We start from the raw sequence: 16,480 nt of genomic DNA, 5'->3' as shown, positions 1-16,480 counted from the left end.
TCAAAAAGATTCCATTTCGGATAACATCCTGATTATAAGGGATGTTCTCCTTCGTGCAATACTTATCTTTGATATCTATGATATATTATATTTTTTTTGCACTGTTTACACTTCGCCTTTTTCAGTCCTTTTTCCATTTTTCATTGCAGAAAGGAAAATATTTATGCTTTTTCTTTCAATAATTTTTATTACAAACTTATTTTATATATTATTATCCTACCATTATCATTTCGAATATTTATAGTAGGATGCACCCCTCTTCTCAATATCAGCAAACAATGATTGTTGTTTCGCTGTTGTTATGAGAAAACAATTTTATGTTTTCTGCGCTCCAATGCAATAACGCTCCTTGACAAACGACGCTCCACACATAAGGAATAAAGAATTCTTCTGGTTGTTCCTCTTCCACATATTTAAACTTCAATTCTGGAAATTTCTGTAAACAATAATATAAAGAATAGGATTAAAATCTTTATAGTTTATAAATAAATGGCATAATAATTCCTTTAACAATCTACATACTCTTAAACGATCTCGGGGCCATTCTAAAGTTCCTTGCTGTATAGTAGCCAATACTTGACTAACACCCAGGTGCGACTGATCTTTTTGCTCCAATTTATAAGAAAAGAAGTTAATCACCTAAAAATCAGATATATCGATTATTACATTGATCTAAATTTATAATATACTCAAATATCTATGTGCAAATTATAATAAATTATAATATGTTATAATATCAGTTGTAATTTAAAATTTACCGAATCAATATTTTGCACAATATCTTGGAAAGCAGTGTGCATTCTAAATGGTTGAAAAACGTCTTTTTTATATAAAAGAGTGTAAATTAAGTTTGGATTGTACGCGAGCCTGTGAGTTAAACAACTATTTATAATTTCTAATACCATCCGTAGAACCTCCTCAAGTATAGTCAAGTCTTGAATCTACGGTACATATTTTAATTAATAATATTGACTGATTTATATGTATCTTTACATATCAACTAAATGTATCTTATATATATCTACCAAATCTGTGTTTGTGATGGCATTTCCATTAACAGTTACACTAATGGTATTGTCGGATGAAGTTATTAGCTGCGCTTGCGCTCGAATTTTTGCTTCTAACCGCGCGTGCTTTTTTGCAAGAGTTTCAAATAGACTCAACAATCTCTGACTAACATAAGGATGTAAGGATGTGAACTGGGCAGACATGTTTGCCAAAGCTGCTAGACAGTTTGTATGAAGATATTTATCCTAATAATGATTAAAAAAATGATCATAATTTATAGATGTATAATTTTAAATCAATATATAATGAAAAAATAAAGAGGATGTCGTATACTTACTCTCATTTTAAACATATTATATTGTATTGTGCGGATTACAACAAGAATTAAAAGACCACCTAATGAAATTTCACTTATGGACCTCTCAGTGTACCATGTTACACCTTTGAGCATCTTGGGCAAAATAATATCAAATCAATCAATCGTTATCTTAATCATTACAATTATAAAAATTATTACAATACTTACAATTTCATGTATCCGTTTGTTAAACGTTTCATCTTCGCTCAAAATTAGGAGAATGATAAGAGACATATAAATATGATGTGACGTATTATTTGGTGCATGATATAATATTTGTAATATTGGAGTTACCTATAAATAAATATTTTAACATGAGAGATCATTAATCATTAGATGTAATTATTCCAAGGAAAAAATAAGCTTTTCACTTGCCAATAATTGTATATCAGGCCTTTTCATTATATCCTGCTTCACGCTCGAATTCCTATGTAGCAGCATGTAGAGCAGAAGCGTAATTTCATCCGTATTTGGTATTTTACAAATAGTGCTATATAATTTATTTAGATTAAATTTGAAGATCTCGGTTGTTTTCGTTTGTGATGTAGGTTGATCCTCTGCATAAAAGAATACTTTTATCATTTAAAATAATCAAATGTAGTAATACATATCTCCAATAATCGTGATATCAAGAAATTGTAATTGGAATAATTATATAATTAAATTAGATTAGCCTAATGCATTCATCACACCTTGCATATCTATAAAGGAGAAGAGCGCATTTCTGTATGGATTGTGCATAGCAGTACAATGATTTGTCAGAATCAATAAAAGTAATAGAGACTGACTAGCGAGTGGAGTTTCCGTATCACGCTTTTTTTCTTCGTCTTCAGCAGTGCCATTATGCGCAACCTGTATATTTTTCGAAGCACTACCAATGCCCATTTTTATTACGTTCCACAATCCGGCTGAAATAATGCTTTATATTAACGCTTATAAGACAGATCATCCGCGTTTCGTGATATTGTCATATTTACCAGCTATACTGAATACAATACTGCCCCCAGGTTGCTGCGTCAGCAGTCCTGGAGGAGCTTGTGCCTGTTGTATGAAATTGTGCAACAGTACACACACCACAGCAGGTGCTTGTTGACTCGAATGTGCATGCATCGCTATCCTATATACAGTACTATATTCCGCTGCAGTTTGAGAAAATAATTGTACCGAAAGCAATACAAGTAGACAATTAATTGCTTCCAAATGAACAACATATGTAAATTCACTGCAAAAAGGATGCTGATTATAATATATCCATGTATAGTATGTATTTTAAATATTTTTGAAAATGTATGTGTAAGTATATATGTCTTCGCTTACCATAAAGGTACATCTATGATAAGTTCCATCAATGCATCAAAAAGTTCTTCCAACCTAAAAGAAGACAGTGCTTCATTTGCTGAAGTTGTTTGCGGTGCTTCAATGTGTTTTAGCATCTCTTCCTCACCAACTGTCTCGATAAAGTATTTCAAAATACATCTCACAGCAAATAGTGCGTTGTATGTTTGCCAGGTTGATATTATACTGTAACGGTACAAATATAATTTTCAAATTTATACAATTTAGGACAATCATATCTTCTTACAGACAAAATAAAAACTTTCCATATAAATTTAGCATAATTAATTAAATAACATAACAAAGCAACAGAGGCTTACTTTTGATTTTGGACAGGTGCTAACAGTTCATTGATGCGAATAAGAGCTACCTGTATCAGAGTACCAAAGTTACCAGTAATCAAGTTATTTACAAGCAATTGTTGCAATGATAAATCTAATCTTGAATCGAGTTCGATTTGATCGTTTCTTGTAACAGGTGGCCGCATGTTGTAAGATAAGAATGTGTTCCAGAATGGATCGTTTGCAAGTATGCTTTGCTTTCCGCAGAATCTTTCCAGGTATACATTCTTGGAGAGATCTTCATAGCGACTCGGTGTCGTACCCATTGCTTCTACTGATCTTCTGAAAATGATAAAAGCAACGGCTGTTGGTATCTGACATATCTCGAATAAACATTCCTTTTTCTACAAACTTGTATCATTTTTTAATTAGATGCATGTAATATTTATATGTATACATAATATGTTTATGTATAAGAGATAATAATAAAGCATAATATTATATCAAATAATTAATCTTCAACATTCTGTTGAATTTGAAAGATTTTTTACATTGTATACTGTATTTACATAGCATAAACATAAATAAACGTAAATTTATTTCTAAAAACAATACAATCAAAACACGTTGACAGTTCAGTTTGACAGCAGCTTAGAGCGAATTGACAGGAATAATCGCGCGCAATTAACCCATATATTCTAATGATGCAATGCACAATCATATTTCAACGTTATTTTTCCACTACAACAATGGGATATTATTTGGCCAACGAGAATCTACGTAAACGTCGTGACAGATCAAACGCGTTAATAACCTTCGCACGTCATGTATCGAGGATGGTTCGATAAAATCACCGATCACTCCTTATTTAAGCGGTTATTCGCACTGTAATTCTATCACTCGAGATATTCGTGCTCGATTCAACTGCTAAAATAAAGTACACTTACAAAATTACGGATACTAATAATCAGTCGATTCTCGCATATAATGCATGGATAGAGAAAAGTTCCATCAGTGATCAAAGATGCCAGATTGCAGACGCAACAGCACATTGTGTATGTGGAAGGGATAAGTTGTCAATGGAGGGGAGAGGGGATATACTAAGCATGCGTCCACGTCTAATGGACATTTAATAAATGTTATTTCTATTTCTCACTAGATATAGTCAGTCATTGATAAATCGATCCCATTGTATGAATTGTATCAAAAGTAATTGAATGCTTTAATCAACTTTGTAACCAAGCGTGAGACGTGAATGTTCGTGAATGAAATTTTCTTAGCATAATTATAGGAATTATAAAAAATTGCATGCGTCTTTATTTAAAATATTATTTAAATAAAAGAATTACAAAAATATCTTATCAAAAATTATCTCATCAAAAAGTATTTTATTTTAAAAAGATATATGAAACTAATTTTTATTTTAATTTTTGGAAAAATTTAAAGAAAAGTTTTTCTTGATTCTAAAAATACTATATTTAAACACGTCAAAAATGTTCTTTACATAAAACAAAATAACTATAATATAATAAAATAAAATAATTTAGTACAATAAAATAAAATAATTTACTAAATAACTATAATATAATAAAATAAAATAATTTAGTATAATAAAGTAAAATAATTTACATAATAAAATAAATGAATAGCTTTACATAATAAAATTAATTAAAATAATTTTGATTCAATGAAATAATGTTGAATGACTAATACATATTTTGAGAATTAGTTTAATATTATCATTTATTTTATTTTTTGTCAATGAAAGCCATTGACATCGCCTCGTCTTAATCAATAATTAATGCTCCGTCTATCTATTCAGATAGCAATGGTGATAGCTTTATATAAATTAAATAATTCAGATAGCAATGGTGAAAGCTAATATATCGATTTAACACATGCCTTTTTAAGAGTTTTATCGATATAATACTATATTCAAGAGAGATATGAAAATGTAATAGCAAGTTAAAAATTATCATATTATGACATTTATGACATCTTAAAAATTATTATTAAAGATGATATTACAAGAGATCTTAAGCTAGCAAAAGAGAATGCATCAATGTCAGTGTCGATTCAAGACGCCAAAGTGCCGATATTTGCCAATTTTGTAATAGGTGGCATATCGGGGTAAAAAATATCGTACATCTCATATTTATCTCATATTATTGTGATAATAAAAATCATTATTTTTTTTCTAATTATCAAAATCATTCAATATGCAAATACTTAGAATAAATATTTTCGTGATTAATGACAAATTTATTTTATTAATGACAGAGTGACAGCTCAGATCGCAACACATCCTATGGATGTCCTTAAAATACGCATGCAAGTATCGCGTGATTCTTTACGCGAAACAGCATTACAAACATTTAGCACGAATGGATTTCGTGGTTTTTATACAGGATTAAGCGCAGCCATTCTTCGTCAACTGACTTATACTACCAGCAGGCTTGGAATTTATACCACGTTGCTGGATATCGGAGAGTAATGGCAATTATTGTATAATTATTGTATAATTATATTATACTATAAATTGTATAATTATATTATACTATATTATATTATAAAAAATTGATCGTAATTCGTAGAGCTAAATCACATTGGATATATCATATATAAATTGATTGATTTGATATTTATTGTCTATATCTAAAATGTCGACTAAGTTCCTTTCTTCTAGGCAACATTTTGGCTATTTAAATTATGTGACGATGATTAGTCTCGGGATGATAGCCGGCGTGATGGGCTCTTTTATAGGTACTCCCACGGATTTGATATTGATACGCACGGTAGCTGATATAAATTTGCCCGCAGGTTATCTTGATTTCTCCTTTCCCTTAGTCTATAACGACTTTTTTTTTGACATGATTTAAATTTAAGACAATAAAGCGTCTTAAACGCTTACACATTTTTGATATGAAAGTTAATATTTAGAAAAACGAAAGAATTATAAGAATGCCATTAGTGGCATTTTCGACATATGGAAAACCGAAGGATTTACTGGATTGTGGAGAGGAGCAGTGCCGACGATGGGCAGAGCAGCGATTGTTAATGGAGCACAATTAGGTACATATACTAGAGCGAAGATGATGTTACAAGACACAGGTTATTAAAATTTACAATGTTATACTATTTTAATATATATTCTCAAGAAAAAAATATAACGATAAAAAAAATATACGATTAATAGTGATAAGAGTAATAATGATTTACTGCAATGATTTTAATTAGAGATTTAATAATAATCTGTTGTAAATATTTTCTATATTTTATTATCTGTTGTAAATAATAATCTGTATAAATATTTTTAATAAGATAGGATACATCCAAAACGGTATATCATTGCAATTTGCCGCTGCTTTGATGTCCAGTGTAATTACATGCTTTGCCTCGATTCCGGTGGACGTTGCTAAAACTAGGTAAAATGATAAAATTCTAATGCAGAATATTTGACTTAGATCTTTAAATACATGTTCTTGTAGGATTCAAAATTGGAGACAGTCCACGAAATCACCTAATATCATAGCTATGATCGTTAATATTATCAAGACAGAAGGTATAATATCGTTGTGGCATGGTTTTATTCCATATTATTCTAGAGCAGCACCTAACACTGTAATTACCATGGTGTGCGCTGATCAACTTCATCAAATGTATTTCACATTTTTTCCGATGTCGTAATAATGGAACTTATGTGTGACTGTCAATATCAGCCTTAAAATTATGTGCTCTCTCTTTCTCTCTCTCTCCCCCTTTCTTTCTATAGAATATGATTAAAATAAAATAACAGAAACTTGTCATTATTTAAGGATATTATTTCGACGTATAAAATTTAATTTTAAATTGTTCGTACATGATACATTTATAATTTTAAATGTATATAAAAATATAAACGTGCAAATGTTAATTTGCACACTTTTGATTATTACTAAAAATATGTTCTATACAAATTCATCAATTGTTCATTAATAATAAGAGTTAGTACTGTATGCGGACCTATCCTACAGTAAGTTGGCCAGAAACCTTTCCAGAGAGATCCTATCCCTTCGTTTTTTGCTATTGACATCATAACTGCGATCATGCCAGGAGGTTTTTCGATGCCCTTCATGTTTTGTATCCTGTAGATGTAAAATAAGGATAATTAAATTCTTCTAAAACTAATTAACTTATTATTAAAAAAATGAAAAATATTAAATGTGATAACCTGGTTTTCGTGACATCAAAGGGCATTGAATTGAAAGCCGTGAGAAATCCTGATATCATCGATGCACCAAAATGCAAGGCTATACCTTCCTTCATATTCACTATAAAAGTCATCGGCAAATTATTTTCCGTGAATTATAAAAAGATGTAAATAATGTTTAAAAAATGTTTAAAAACATTTCTGAGATTCTTTTATAGCATTTCTTAAAAAAAAAAGCTTAGATTAATACATATATTATATGTATATTTGATATTCAAGAAATCGAAGCATTGAAAAAAGTACGAATTGCAAGATATTAAAAACTGATTTATACTTCGTGAGGCTATCAAATGCTTTGCTTGGCTGTAAGTTGCCAGTTGCGAAACGTTAACGACAATAGCCCTTCCTATTGTAGCTATGCTTCCTCTCCAAAGAGTAAATACTCCTTCTTCTTTAGCGATTCTGATAAACGCATCGAATACATTCTTGTAATTTCTTCGTTGATCTAAATATTCAAACACATTAGATTTAATTTGAGCATTAAAACGTTAAATAATTTTCTTAGGAAAGAATTTTCTCTAATATTAATATAAAAATTAGTTTAAAAATTTATCATTACCTACTGGTAATCTACCATCTATTGTCATTCTTACGAGAGCAACGTCGGCTGGTGTTCCAACAAAAGCTCCCATGGCACCAGCGGTCCCAGCCATAAGCATCAAAGTAATAAAATTGGGACGATCGATATATGTTTGTCTAAGTGCACATCAAATAAAATCAACTTCTTTTCTAAAATTATAGTCACATATTGCAACTGTGTTGACTTCAATTATACCATTATTTGAATTATGTAATTAAGTTAGTTTCGATTTTCGCGTTATTGAACTTTTATTATATACTTTTCCTGACATTTTTTTATTTGATTGCGATGACATTTAGATTTACCTCCAAAAATCTTGCAATTGATTGTAAATCCCGAGTCGCACAGTCGTGTATGTGGCTTGTCTCACGAGACCAGCTGTCAAACCGCTGTAAAACGAAGTAATACCTTCTTTGCTATATGTTGTACTAATTATGTTGAAAATTGATGCTTTCCCCTTGTGCACTTGCATTCTGTTCTTGATCACATCCATTGGATGAACCACGCAAGTTCCTCCCATTCTAAGATAAAAGCAGATCTTTAGTAAAATGCGCGCGTTATATTTCATTAATTAAATAATATTACCTAAAAACAAATATTTAATTCAACTTAAAACGCTATATTTTATTATTTTAACAATATTACCCAGAAAGTCCAGCTAATAAAAAATTAATTATTGGTGGAATAGGTTGTGTCCTTTTTTCTTTCGATTCTCTGTCTTTCTCTGACATTGTCAATAGCTTATTAATGCACGTTTAATGAAATAAATGTATTTTTATAAATATGTTTGATATAAAAATAATTTGATTTTCTTCTCTTTAAGATAACTCTAAACTATTTTTCTCTCATTTGAATCGCATCTCATTTTAAAATACATGTATATGAAAATCTTTATAAAATGTTCAATGCTTAAGAAACTTAACCTGCTAAACATATTTGAATAAAAGATAATGAGTTTCATACATAGACTTAAAGAAATAGATTGCGCATCCCCCTATACAAAAGACTGTCTTAAACATTAGAAAGAGACAGCGGTCGGATTTCTTTCTCTCTCGCACAATTGAAGGAGAGGGAATATACGCCTTTCTGTTTATTTATTCTTATCCAGCCGTGAAAAAAAAATTAAAATTAAAATTTGGTATATATAAATAGCAAATATTTCACTTATCACACTATAGATACATTAGAAAGAATGTTAATCGAAGTTGTATGCGTTAAAAACATATCAGATCTGTACATATATATATATATATGTAATTTGCAATTAACAATTCCATATTTTTTCTTAAAAACAACTATGTGTTTTCTTTACACCAATTGATTCCTCTCATTATTTTGTACGCAAAAGTATTTAGGTAAGATAATCGAAAAATGAATATTTTACAAGATATTTTACGGTTTATGTAAAATTAAGAAATTATTTCAAGCCTCATAACTCAAAAAGTACTTAACGAAAAGGTACTTAATTATAGTGTTTTGGAAAGCTCTCGAGATAAGCTACAAGAGTGTGCAAAAATATATAGGGTGTTCCATTTAAAAAAATTGAAGTGACCTTCACGTGACCTTCAAATGACTCTTCAAGGTCAAACCAATAGTACCGTCTTATGGCCCCTTTGAAACCAAACAACTCTTGCCTGAAACATTTTTTTCTAAAATGCACCGTTTGTGAGATATTTAGGGGTTTCCACACTTTTGACAAACCCTGTATAATAATAACATTAATGTAAAAATGCCCTTTAATGCCGTTCCTACTGAAACAGAAAAATACATAAACATTAGTAAATTTATTCTACACATTACTCCTTCAAACATTATTAGTAAATTTATTTAGTTATAAGTACAGCACTGATTACAGTGATAATACACTGATTCACTTTTAGAGAGTGCCGTTTCTTACGGAAGGCCAGCATGCAGTGCACGTTAATACCTCTACCGGCACTTATTTGGTCAGCGAGCGACCTTTCAAAGTCTCCTCAGCGGCAATCGGCATTGCATCCATCGAGATGCCAACATCGCTCTAGAGATCGCATATCACTGTGTTAAAGAGCAGCATTAGGTGTGAGGTGTGAATAGCTCAGTAATCTAGAGTAGTTGCCCGGAAAGCGAAAGATTCGGGTTCGATTCTCGATTCAGCCATTTGCACCTCACATATTTTTCTAGTCCACGAATATTGTTTTCTAGCAATGATTCGTTGGGCTGAAGAGTGTGTGAATGCTCTCTTCATAGGATATACGTCGATGCCGTTGCTACGGATGGATTCTGTCCCTCGTTGACCAAATGGGTGTATAGACACGTCTGACCTTCTCCTACATACATCCCTAGCTTTACTGGATCCCTATCTTCCAAATTCAAACAATTTTCTAAGAAAAAAAATATCCTCGTAATATCCCAACATATTACGATCGCGCTCCTCCTCCGTATCAGCCCATAAATTTTCTAATTGCCATCTTTCGTAGCATCGTCCGATGCGTACCCAGTTTCGATGGGCAATGTTCATAAATCCCTCAATTCTTATATCTCTCACGCACTGAAAAAATACATAATTACTACAATACACAATATATTACACAAGAATGCATATTAAAAAACCACTGATCTCTAATACATACGCCAGTACTTGGGAAAGCCACGTGTATATATTGGTGGTAATAGTTAAGTATATACAGTCATACCCGCATACGCCATTTTTTTGGAACTGCTTTGATGCACTACAAAAATTTATAACTTTATTACTTACATAATTATTATTTTTTTCAACTTTATCTTTAATTTTTCATACTTGTTAATATTTAAAAATATTAAAAATGACTCGAGATTTATTAAATTATAATCTCTTAATCATAATATACAAATGAATGTTCGACAGATTTTTGAATAGGTTGTAAATGATTTTATAAATGAAAAATAATATTTAAAATATAAAGACTTTATACTTTTATTTATAATTTACAAGTCAAAAGATAGGACTAAAATGACAATTGTTGTTTCAATTGATTTCCAAGACCGTAAAATGCTTCCATAATAAATAAACTATAATCTTTTATTGTCTATTATTTATCCACATTTTTCAAATTTTAATTTAAATTTTTCTATTCAGAAACTGTAATAATTAATGTTAACAATTATTCTATAATTTCTAAAAGGTAATTCAAAGTAAAAATGACAAGATGTTAAAGTTATTAAATTTTATGTATATAATTAGATTTGATTCTACTATGCGCGAGACATGCGATAATGATTCGATTTTTGCTTATCCATGATAATAATTAGAAGAATATTTGATGACGGTATAATTTTTAAGTTATAATACGAATATAACTAACAATAATCCATGTACTTAATTAATTATTTCCTGATTATGTTGCATGATTAATAAGTGATATTTAATATATGATATTTTAAAATATGATTAATGTCTGATATTTTTAATATATGTTTAGTTTTTAATATATATTTTTAATTTTTATTATTTATCACACAATAAAATATCACGTAATAAAAATTAAAAACTAAATATCACTGATTGCACTTATTATCAGAGGCAATTTGAAACATTTTTTAAACTTATGAAGTATCTTACACATTACATATTTAGTTAATTATACATTGAAATGAAAACTAAATATCACGTAAAAAACATTAAAAATAGAAATAAATGTTAAAAAATATTAAGAATAGGAAATTGCTCTTCAAATATTTAATATTATTTATTTCTATTCCTGATATTTTCTATATTGTGCGTGGGTCCGGAGAGACTTTGTCGACGCACTGACTTTTGTGAAAGTATCTCGTAAATAGATATCTTTAATCCAAAGTTTTAAATTTTACTAGATATTCTGCCACTCATAAATTTGTATTATATTTATTACCAATAATAATCAAAAACTTACAATCAATTTAGAGAAAATTAATCTTAGAGACGAAACACTTAAAAAGTCGATATTGCAAGAAAATCTCTCGATCTTTAATTCAATCTTTCACAATTCAACTCTTTACCGCTCAGATGCCGAATCAGCATTGAACTGACACTTTGGACATAAAATTTTGAAATAATATCATAAAATTTACCATTCTCAGATACATTTTATGGTATGTATTGTAGCATCAGTTTAATTAATATCGTGTCTTCATTCCTTACAATTTCACTTAATGAAATGAAAATTAAAAAAAAATATGTATTACTACATACCATCAAATGTATTGATCTTAAATGTCACAGAAGGCCGATATTTAAATAATTTACGTGGATGTATTATACTAGATATAACAATACTATTTATTGTACACTATGACATACCATGCGTTATCTCATTTAAATCACTCTAAATCCATTAATTTTACAAATTCAAACAAATGCTTTTACAAACAATTATATTTTCAAAGCTATAGTGTTTAAAAGAAATGCAAAAAAGAATAAGTCGATTTTCTCGAACTTTTGTACTGGAATATCCCTTTAAAAGGCCCTATTGTTACTTAACAAACAATAAAAAAAGAATTCTATCACTATCTTAGTAGTTTCTTATAAAATATATTAGAATACTATCACATATCATCTACAATCTATCACATAATTTGTTATAATCTATTTAATATTTAATCCATTAGTATATCTTAATTACTTTCTCTTTAATAATTCGACTTTCTCTTTCAAATGGTTTTATTTTCAATTCTTTCTTTTCTTTTCAATTTTTTTATTTTTTTTTTTAAGCTAAACCTTGTTAGGAAGGACAAGAGACTAAAAATCTTTGTCAAAAATTGACCTGCTATTCTATTCTTTGTTTTTTTTATGATTCATAGTTTGAAATTCTTTTTATTTAAAATTTCGAATTCCACTGAGCCATTAATAATTATCTCTGACCAATGAAATAAAGAAGCTGAAGAATGGAGGTGGAAACACATGTATATATATATATATATATATATATATATATATATATATATATATATAGTTAGTTTATAAGGAATAGCGGAAATAGTAAGTAAGTTGAGATAAGAAGAGTCGAAGGTTCGGGAACGCTCCTTGAGAAAAGCGCCATGTATAGAGAGTGTAATCCCCCTTGGGGGAAATACTGTAAATAAATATATACTACTACTATATATATATATATCTGGGTGCTTAGTAACCTGTTAGTCATATTTAAAACATTTTACGTGAGTGTGTAACGAGTGTTGTACAAAAATATTGAAGAAGGAAAAAATATTGTGTATGTATTATTTATTATCATATTATGCATTATTATAAAATAATACATAAGCGCAATCAGTGACATTTAGTTTTTAATTTTTATTATATAATAAATAACAAAAATTTAAAAAATATCATATATTAAAAAATTAAACATATATTAAAAATATCAGACATTAAAAATTAATCATATTAAAATTAATCATATTAAAAGATCATATATTAAACATCACGTATTCATTATATTTATTATCAGGAGCAATATTGACTTTGAATCATTTTTTAAATTTTATGACTTACTAATTTTATATGTTACATATCTTAGATATATTACGTACTTAACTAATCTGAAATAATAACTATAGTTTTTATCACTCTTAAAAAATTAGCATGTTAAAACAGTTACTAATACAAAATTTGATCAATTGAAAACTGATAGAACTGTTTCAATATTCTGATTATTTTTCTACCGGCAGTTACAATTTTTTTCAGTTTATAATTATAATATTGCATTTATTATTGGAGACAATATTGATTTTGTGAATCATTTTTCAAGCTTTATAAAATTACGTATTATATATTTAGACACATGACAATCATGCAACATAATCAGGAAAAAATTAATTAAGTACATGGCTTATTGTTAGTTACATTCGTATTATAACTCAAAAATTATACCGTCATCAAATATTCTTCTAATTATTATCATGGATAAGCAAAATCGAATCGCTATGCATGTCTCGCGCATAGTAGAATCAAATCTAATTATATACATAAAATTTAATAACTTTAACATCTTGTCATTTTTACTTTGAATTACCTTTCAAAAATTATAGAATAATTGTTAACATTAGTTATTACAGTCTCTGAATAGAAAAATTTAAATTAAAATTTGAAAAATGGATAAATAATCGACAATGAAAGATTATAGTTTATTTATGGCTGAAAGCATTTTACGGTCTTGGAAATCAATTGAAACAACAATTGTTATTCTAGTCCTATCTTTTGTAAATTATACCTAAGTAAAAGTATAAAGTCTTTATATTTTAAATATTATTTTTCATTTATGAATCATTTACAATCTATTCAAAAATCTGTCGATTATTCATTTGTATATTATGATTAAGAGATTATCTCCTAATCATAATTTAATAGATCTCGAATCATTTCTAATATTTTTAAATATTAACAAGTATGAAAAATTAAAGATAAAGTTGAAAAAAATAATAATTATGTAAGTAATAAAGTTATAAATTTTTCTAGTGCATCAAAGTTCCAAGAAAATGGCATATGCGGGTATGACTGTATATACTCTGAACTATTATCACCAATATATACACGCGGCTTTCCCAAGTACTGGCGTATGTATTAGAGATCAGTAGTTTTTTAATATGCATTCTTGTGTAATATATTGTGCATTGTAGTAATTATGTATTTTTTCAGTTCGTGAGAGATATAAGAATTGAGGGATTTATGAACATTGCCCATCGAAACTGGGTACGCATCGGACGATGTTACGAAAGGTGGCAAATAGAAAACTTATGGGCCGATACGGAGGAGGAGCGCGATCGTAATGTGTTGGGATATTACGACGATATTTTTTCTCTTAGAAAATTATTTGGAATTGAACCCTACGATGAAATACAAGAGGAAGAACCGTGGTAATTGTAAGTCTCTTTTTTAATTTATAATTATATTAAATTCTCTAGCAATGTTTGAAATATATGAAATAAATTTTCTAATAATGTTTGAAGTATTAATGTGTGGAATAAATTTACTACTAATGCTTGTGTATTTTTCTGTTTCAGTAGAAACGGCATCACAAACGATATTTTTACATTATTATTATTATTATTATTATATTATTTTGTATTTTATATTATTTATATTATTTTGTATTTTATATTATTTATATTATTTTGTATTTTATATTATATGTATATAATTTTTTAAAATAGAATTTTTCTCTATTTATCCGCAATTGCATAAATATTAGTAAAACATTTTTAAACATTTTAAATATTAAACATTTTAAACTTTCATTTTTTCTTAATGTGTTGAATAATATAATATCACATAATATATAATCAAATACAATATATTGTAAGTTCACGATAGATGTGTTGATAATAAACAATATTTTCACATATTATCTGATCTGTAATTAATAAAATAATCTATATAACTCTCCCTCCCTCTCTCTCTCTCTCTCTCTCTTTCTCTCTCTCTGTAAAAGAAATGAATAAATAAGATTTTGTTACAGCATGTATCTAGAACTTATGTAATCCAATGTATATCTGATTAAGAAATTATAACTTAGAATCTCATCGTCTCACAATAAGATATTGAATTATTATTTTTTAATATTCTACACCTTTATTTATTGCAATGCGAAATATAGGATTAAAATTTCGGGAGAATATGAACAAGGCGAATAATCACAATGTATTTTTCTATCATATTATCATAATATATTTTTCTGAATCAATTTAATAGTTTTTATCGGATTACAAAACAATTACAGATAAAAATAATAATGATGTGTAACATAATTAATAATCTAATTGTAAGAATTTAGAGAAATATTTTAGTAGTAATACATACATATATAATCTTTAATAAAATTCTCTCATATTTTACTCGAATCTGAAGTTAGATACAGATTTTTGAACTATTTTAATTGGAGATGTTTGAGTTTTAGATTTGGATAGTTTCTACAATTCGAATAAAGTCGACATTCAATTAAATTATTTGAGCGATTACCAATTGTTTTGAATGTACCAATGTATAAAATTTAAACATAAATATAGAGAAATAAAAATATATTCTAGGCGTTAAACTCACACACACACACACACACACACACACACACACACACACACACACACACACACACACACATGTATATAGCATACACACATAATACGAATTGTAAGATCTAAATGTTAATGAAAAATCGATATAACATTAATCGTGATTATTTAATTAATAATTAGTGAAAATTTAAAGCATTCCGATAAAATATATTTGATTCTAAGCATTATTAGAGGAATAATTATTAAACTGTAACGTTCAATAATCGTAAAAAAACAAAATTTACGTTTTTATTTCTTTTACTTTAACTTTTACTTTCAATAATAAATGGTCGCGCTTTGATTTACGTCGTGATACAATTTCATACCTTTTATCAACACTTTAACAATCGTTAATGGTAATAATGTAATAATTATAGCGAATTATGTTGCGATACTAATCACGATCGTATTTAGACACATGAAAATATTGTCTTGAAAATAATTGTCAAAAATTTTGTTGAAGGAAAAAAATACTTTCTTTTTCAAAGAAATATAATAGTACTGATCTATATTTTAATTATATGAGAGATACTGTGTATACTACATTACATATTATACATATAACGTCATAACAGATAATATCTTCTTCATATTAATTTTTAGATGTTGTATTAATTGAACTTACACGT

At 28.2% G+C, this 16,480-nt stretch overlaps 3 protein-coding genes and 1 long non-coding RNA gene across 6 annotated transcripts; 2 read left to right on the top strand and 2 right to left on the bottom strand.

The window, feature by feature from the left end:
- Window positions 1-182: 182 nt before the first annotated feature.
- LOC145963519 (dymeclin) lies at window positions 183-4,025 on the bottom strand. 2 transcript variants are annotated; one of them, XM_083085564.1, is made up of 12 exons: window positions 3,930-4,025; window positions 3,022-3,324; window positions 2,684-2,887; window positions 2,344-2,588; window positions 2,059-2,274; window positions 1,742-1,923; window positions 1,535-1,660; window positions 1,346-1,459; window positions 1,026-1,253; window positions 759-941; window positions 523-639; window positions 183-436 (listed from the first exon to the last, which is right to left on the bottom strand). In XM_083085564.1, the coding sequence occupies exons 2-12, from the start codon at window positions 3,306-3,308 to the stop codon at window positions 269-271; spliced, it is 2,070 nt and encodes a 689-aa protein (XP_082941690.1). In that variant the 5' UTR covers window positions 3,309-3,324; window positions 3,930-4,025; the 3' UTR covers window positions 183-268. The 2 variants fall into 2 exon arrangements, with proteins under 2 accessions (XP_082941690.1, XP_082941691.1); XM_083085565.1 differs by lacking the exon at window positions 3,930-4,025 and adding an exon at window positions 3,797-3,885.
- Window positions 4,026-5,031: 1,006 nt separating this feature from the next.
- Window positions 5,032-6,843, top strand: LOC145963097 (mitochondrial 2-oxoglutarate/malate carrier protein). The gene is made up of 6 exons (XM_083084752.1): window positions 5,032-5,112; window positions 5,263-5,472; window positions 5,669-5,802; window positions 5,923-6,093; window positions 6,308-6,407; window positions 6,471-6,843. The coding sequence occupies exons 1-6, from the start codon at window positions 5,045-5,047 to the stop codon at window positions 6,667-6,669; spliced, it is 882 nt and encodes a 293-aa protein (XP_082940878.1). The 5' UTR covers window positions 5,032-5,044; the 3' UTR covers window positions 6,670-6,843.
- LOC145963096 (mitochondrial 2-oxoglutarate/malate carrier protein) lies at window positions 6,785-8,909 on the bottom strand. Its single transcript, XM_083084751.1, has 6 exons — window positions 8,457-8,909; window positions 8,117-8,332; window positions 7,791-7,927; window positions 7,506-7,676; window positions 7,193-7,292; window positions 6,785-7,106 (listed from the first exon to the last, which is right to left on the bottom strand). The coding sequence occupies exons 1-6, from the start codon at window positions 8,540-8,542 to the stop codon at window positions 6,917-6,919; spliced, it is 900 nt and encodes a 299-aa protein (XP_082940877.1). The 5' UTR covers window positions 8,543-8,909; the 3' UTR covers window positions 6,785-6,916.
- A 3,875-nt stretch (window positions 8,910-12,784) lies between these two features.
- LOC145963379 (uncharacterized) lies at window positions 12,785-15,053 on the top strand. Of its 2 annotated transcripts, none has more exons than XR_014436148.1 (4): window positions 12,785-13,015; window positions 14,260-14,357; window positions 14,440-14,663; window positions 14,808-15,053. It is a non-coding gene; the product is annotated as an uncharacterized LOC145963379 (long non-coding RNA). The 2 variants fall into 2 exon arrangements; XR_014436149.1 differs by having other exon boundaries at window positions 14,805-15,053.
- The last annotated feature ends 1,427 nt before the right edge of the window (window positions 15,054-16,480 follow it).

Source organism: Camponotus vicinus, unplaced genomic scaffold (genome assembly GCF_025532165.1).
Source record: "Camponotus vicinus isolate PSW18456_S1 unplaced genomic scaffold, iyCamVici1.0 SCAF_12, whole genome shotgun sequence".
Taxonomy (NCBI): Eukaryota; Metazoa; Arthropoda; class Insecta; order Hymenoptera; family Formicidae; genus Camponotus; species Camponotus vicinus.
This window is presented reverse-complemented; position numbering and strand designations above follow the sequence as displayed.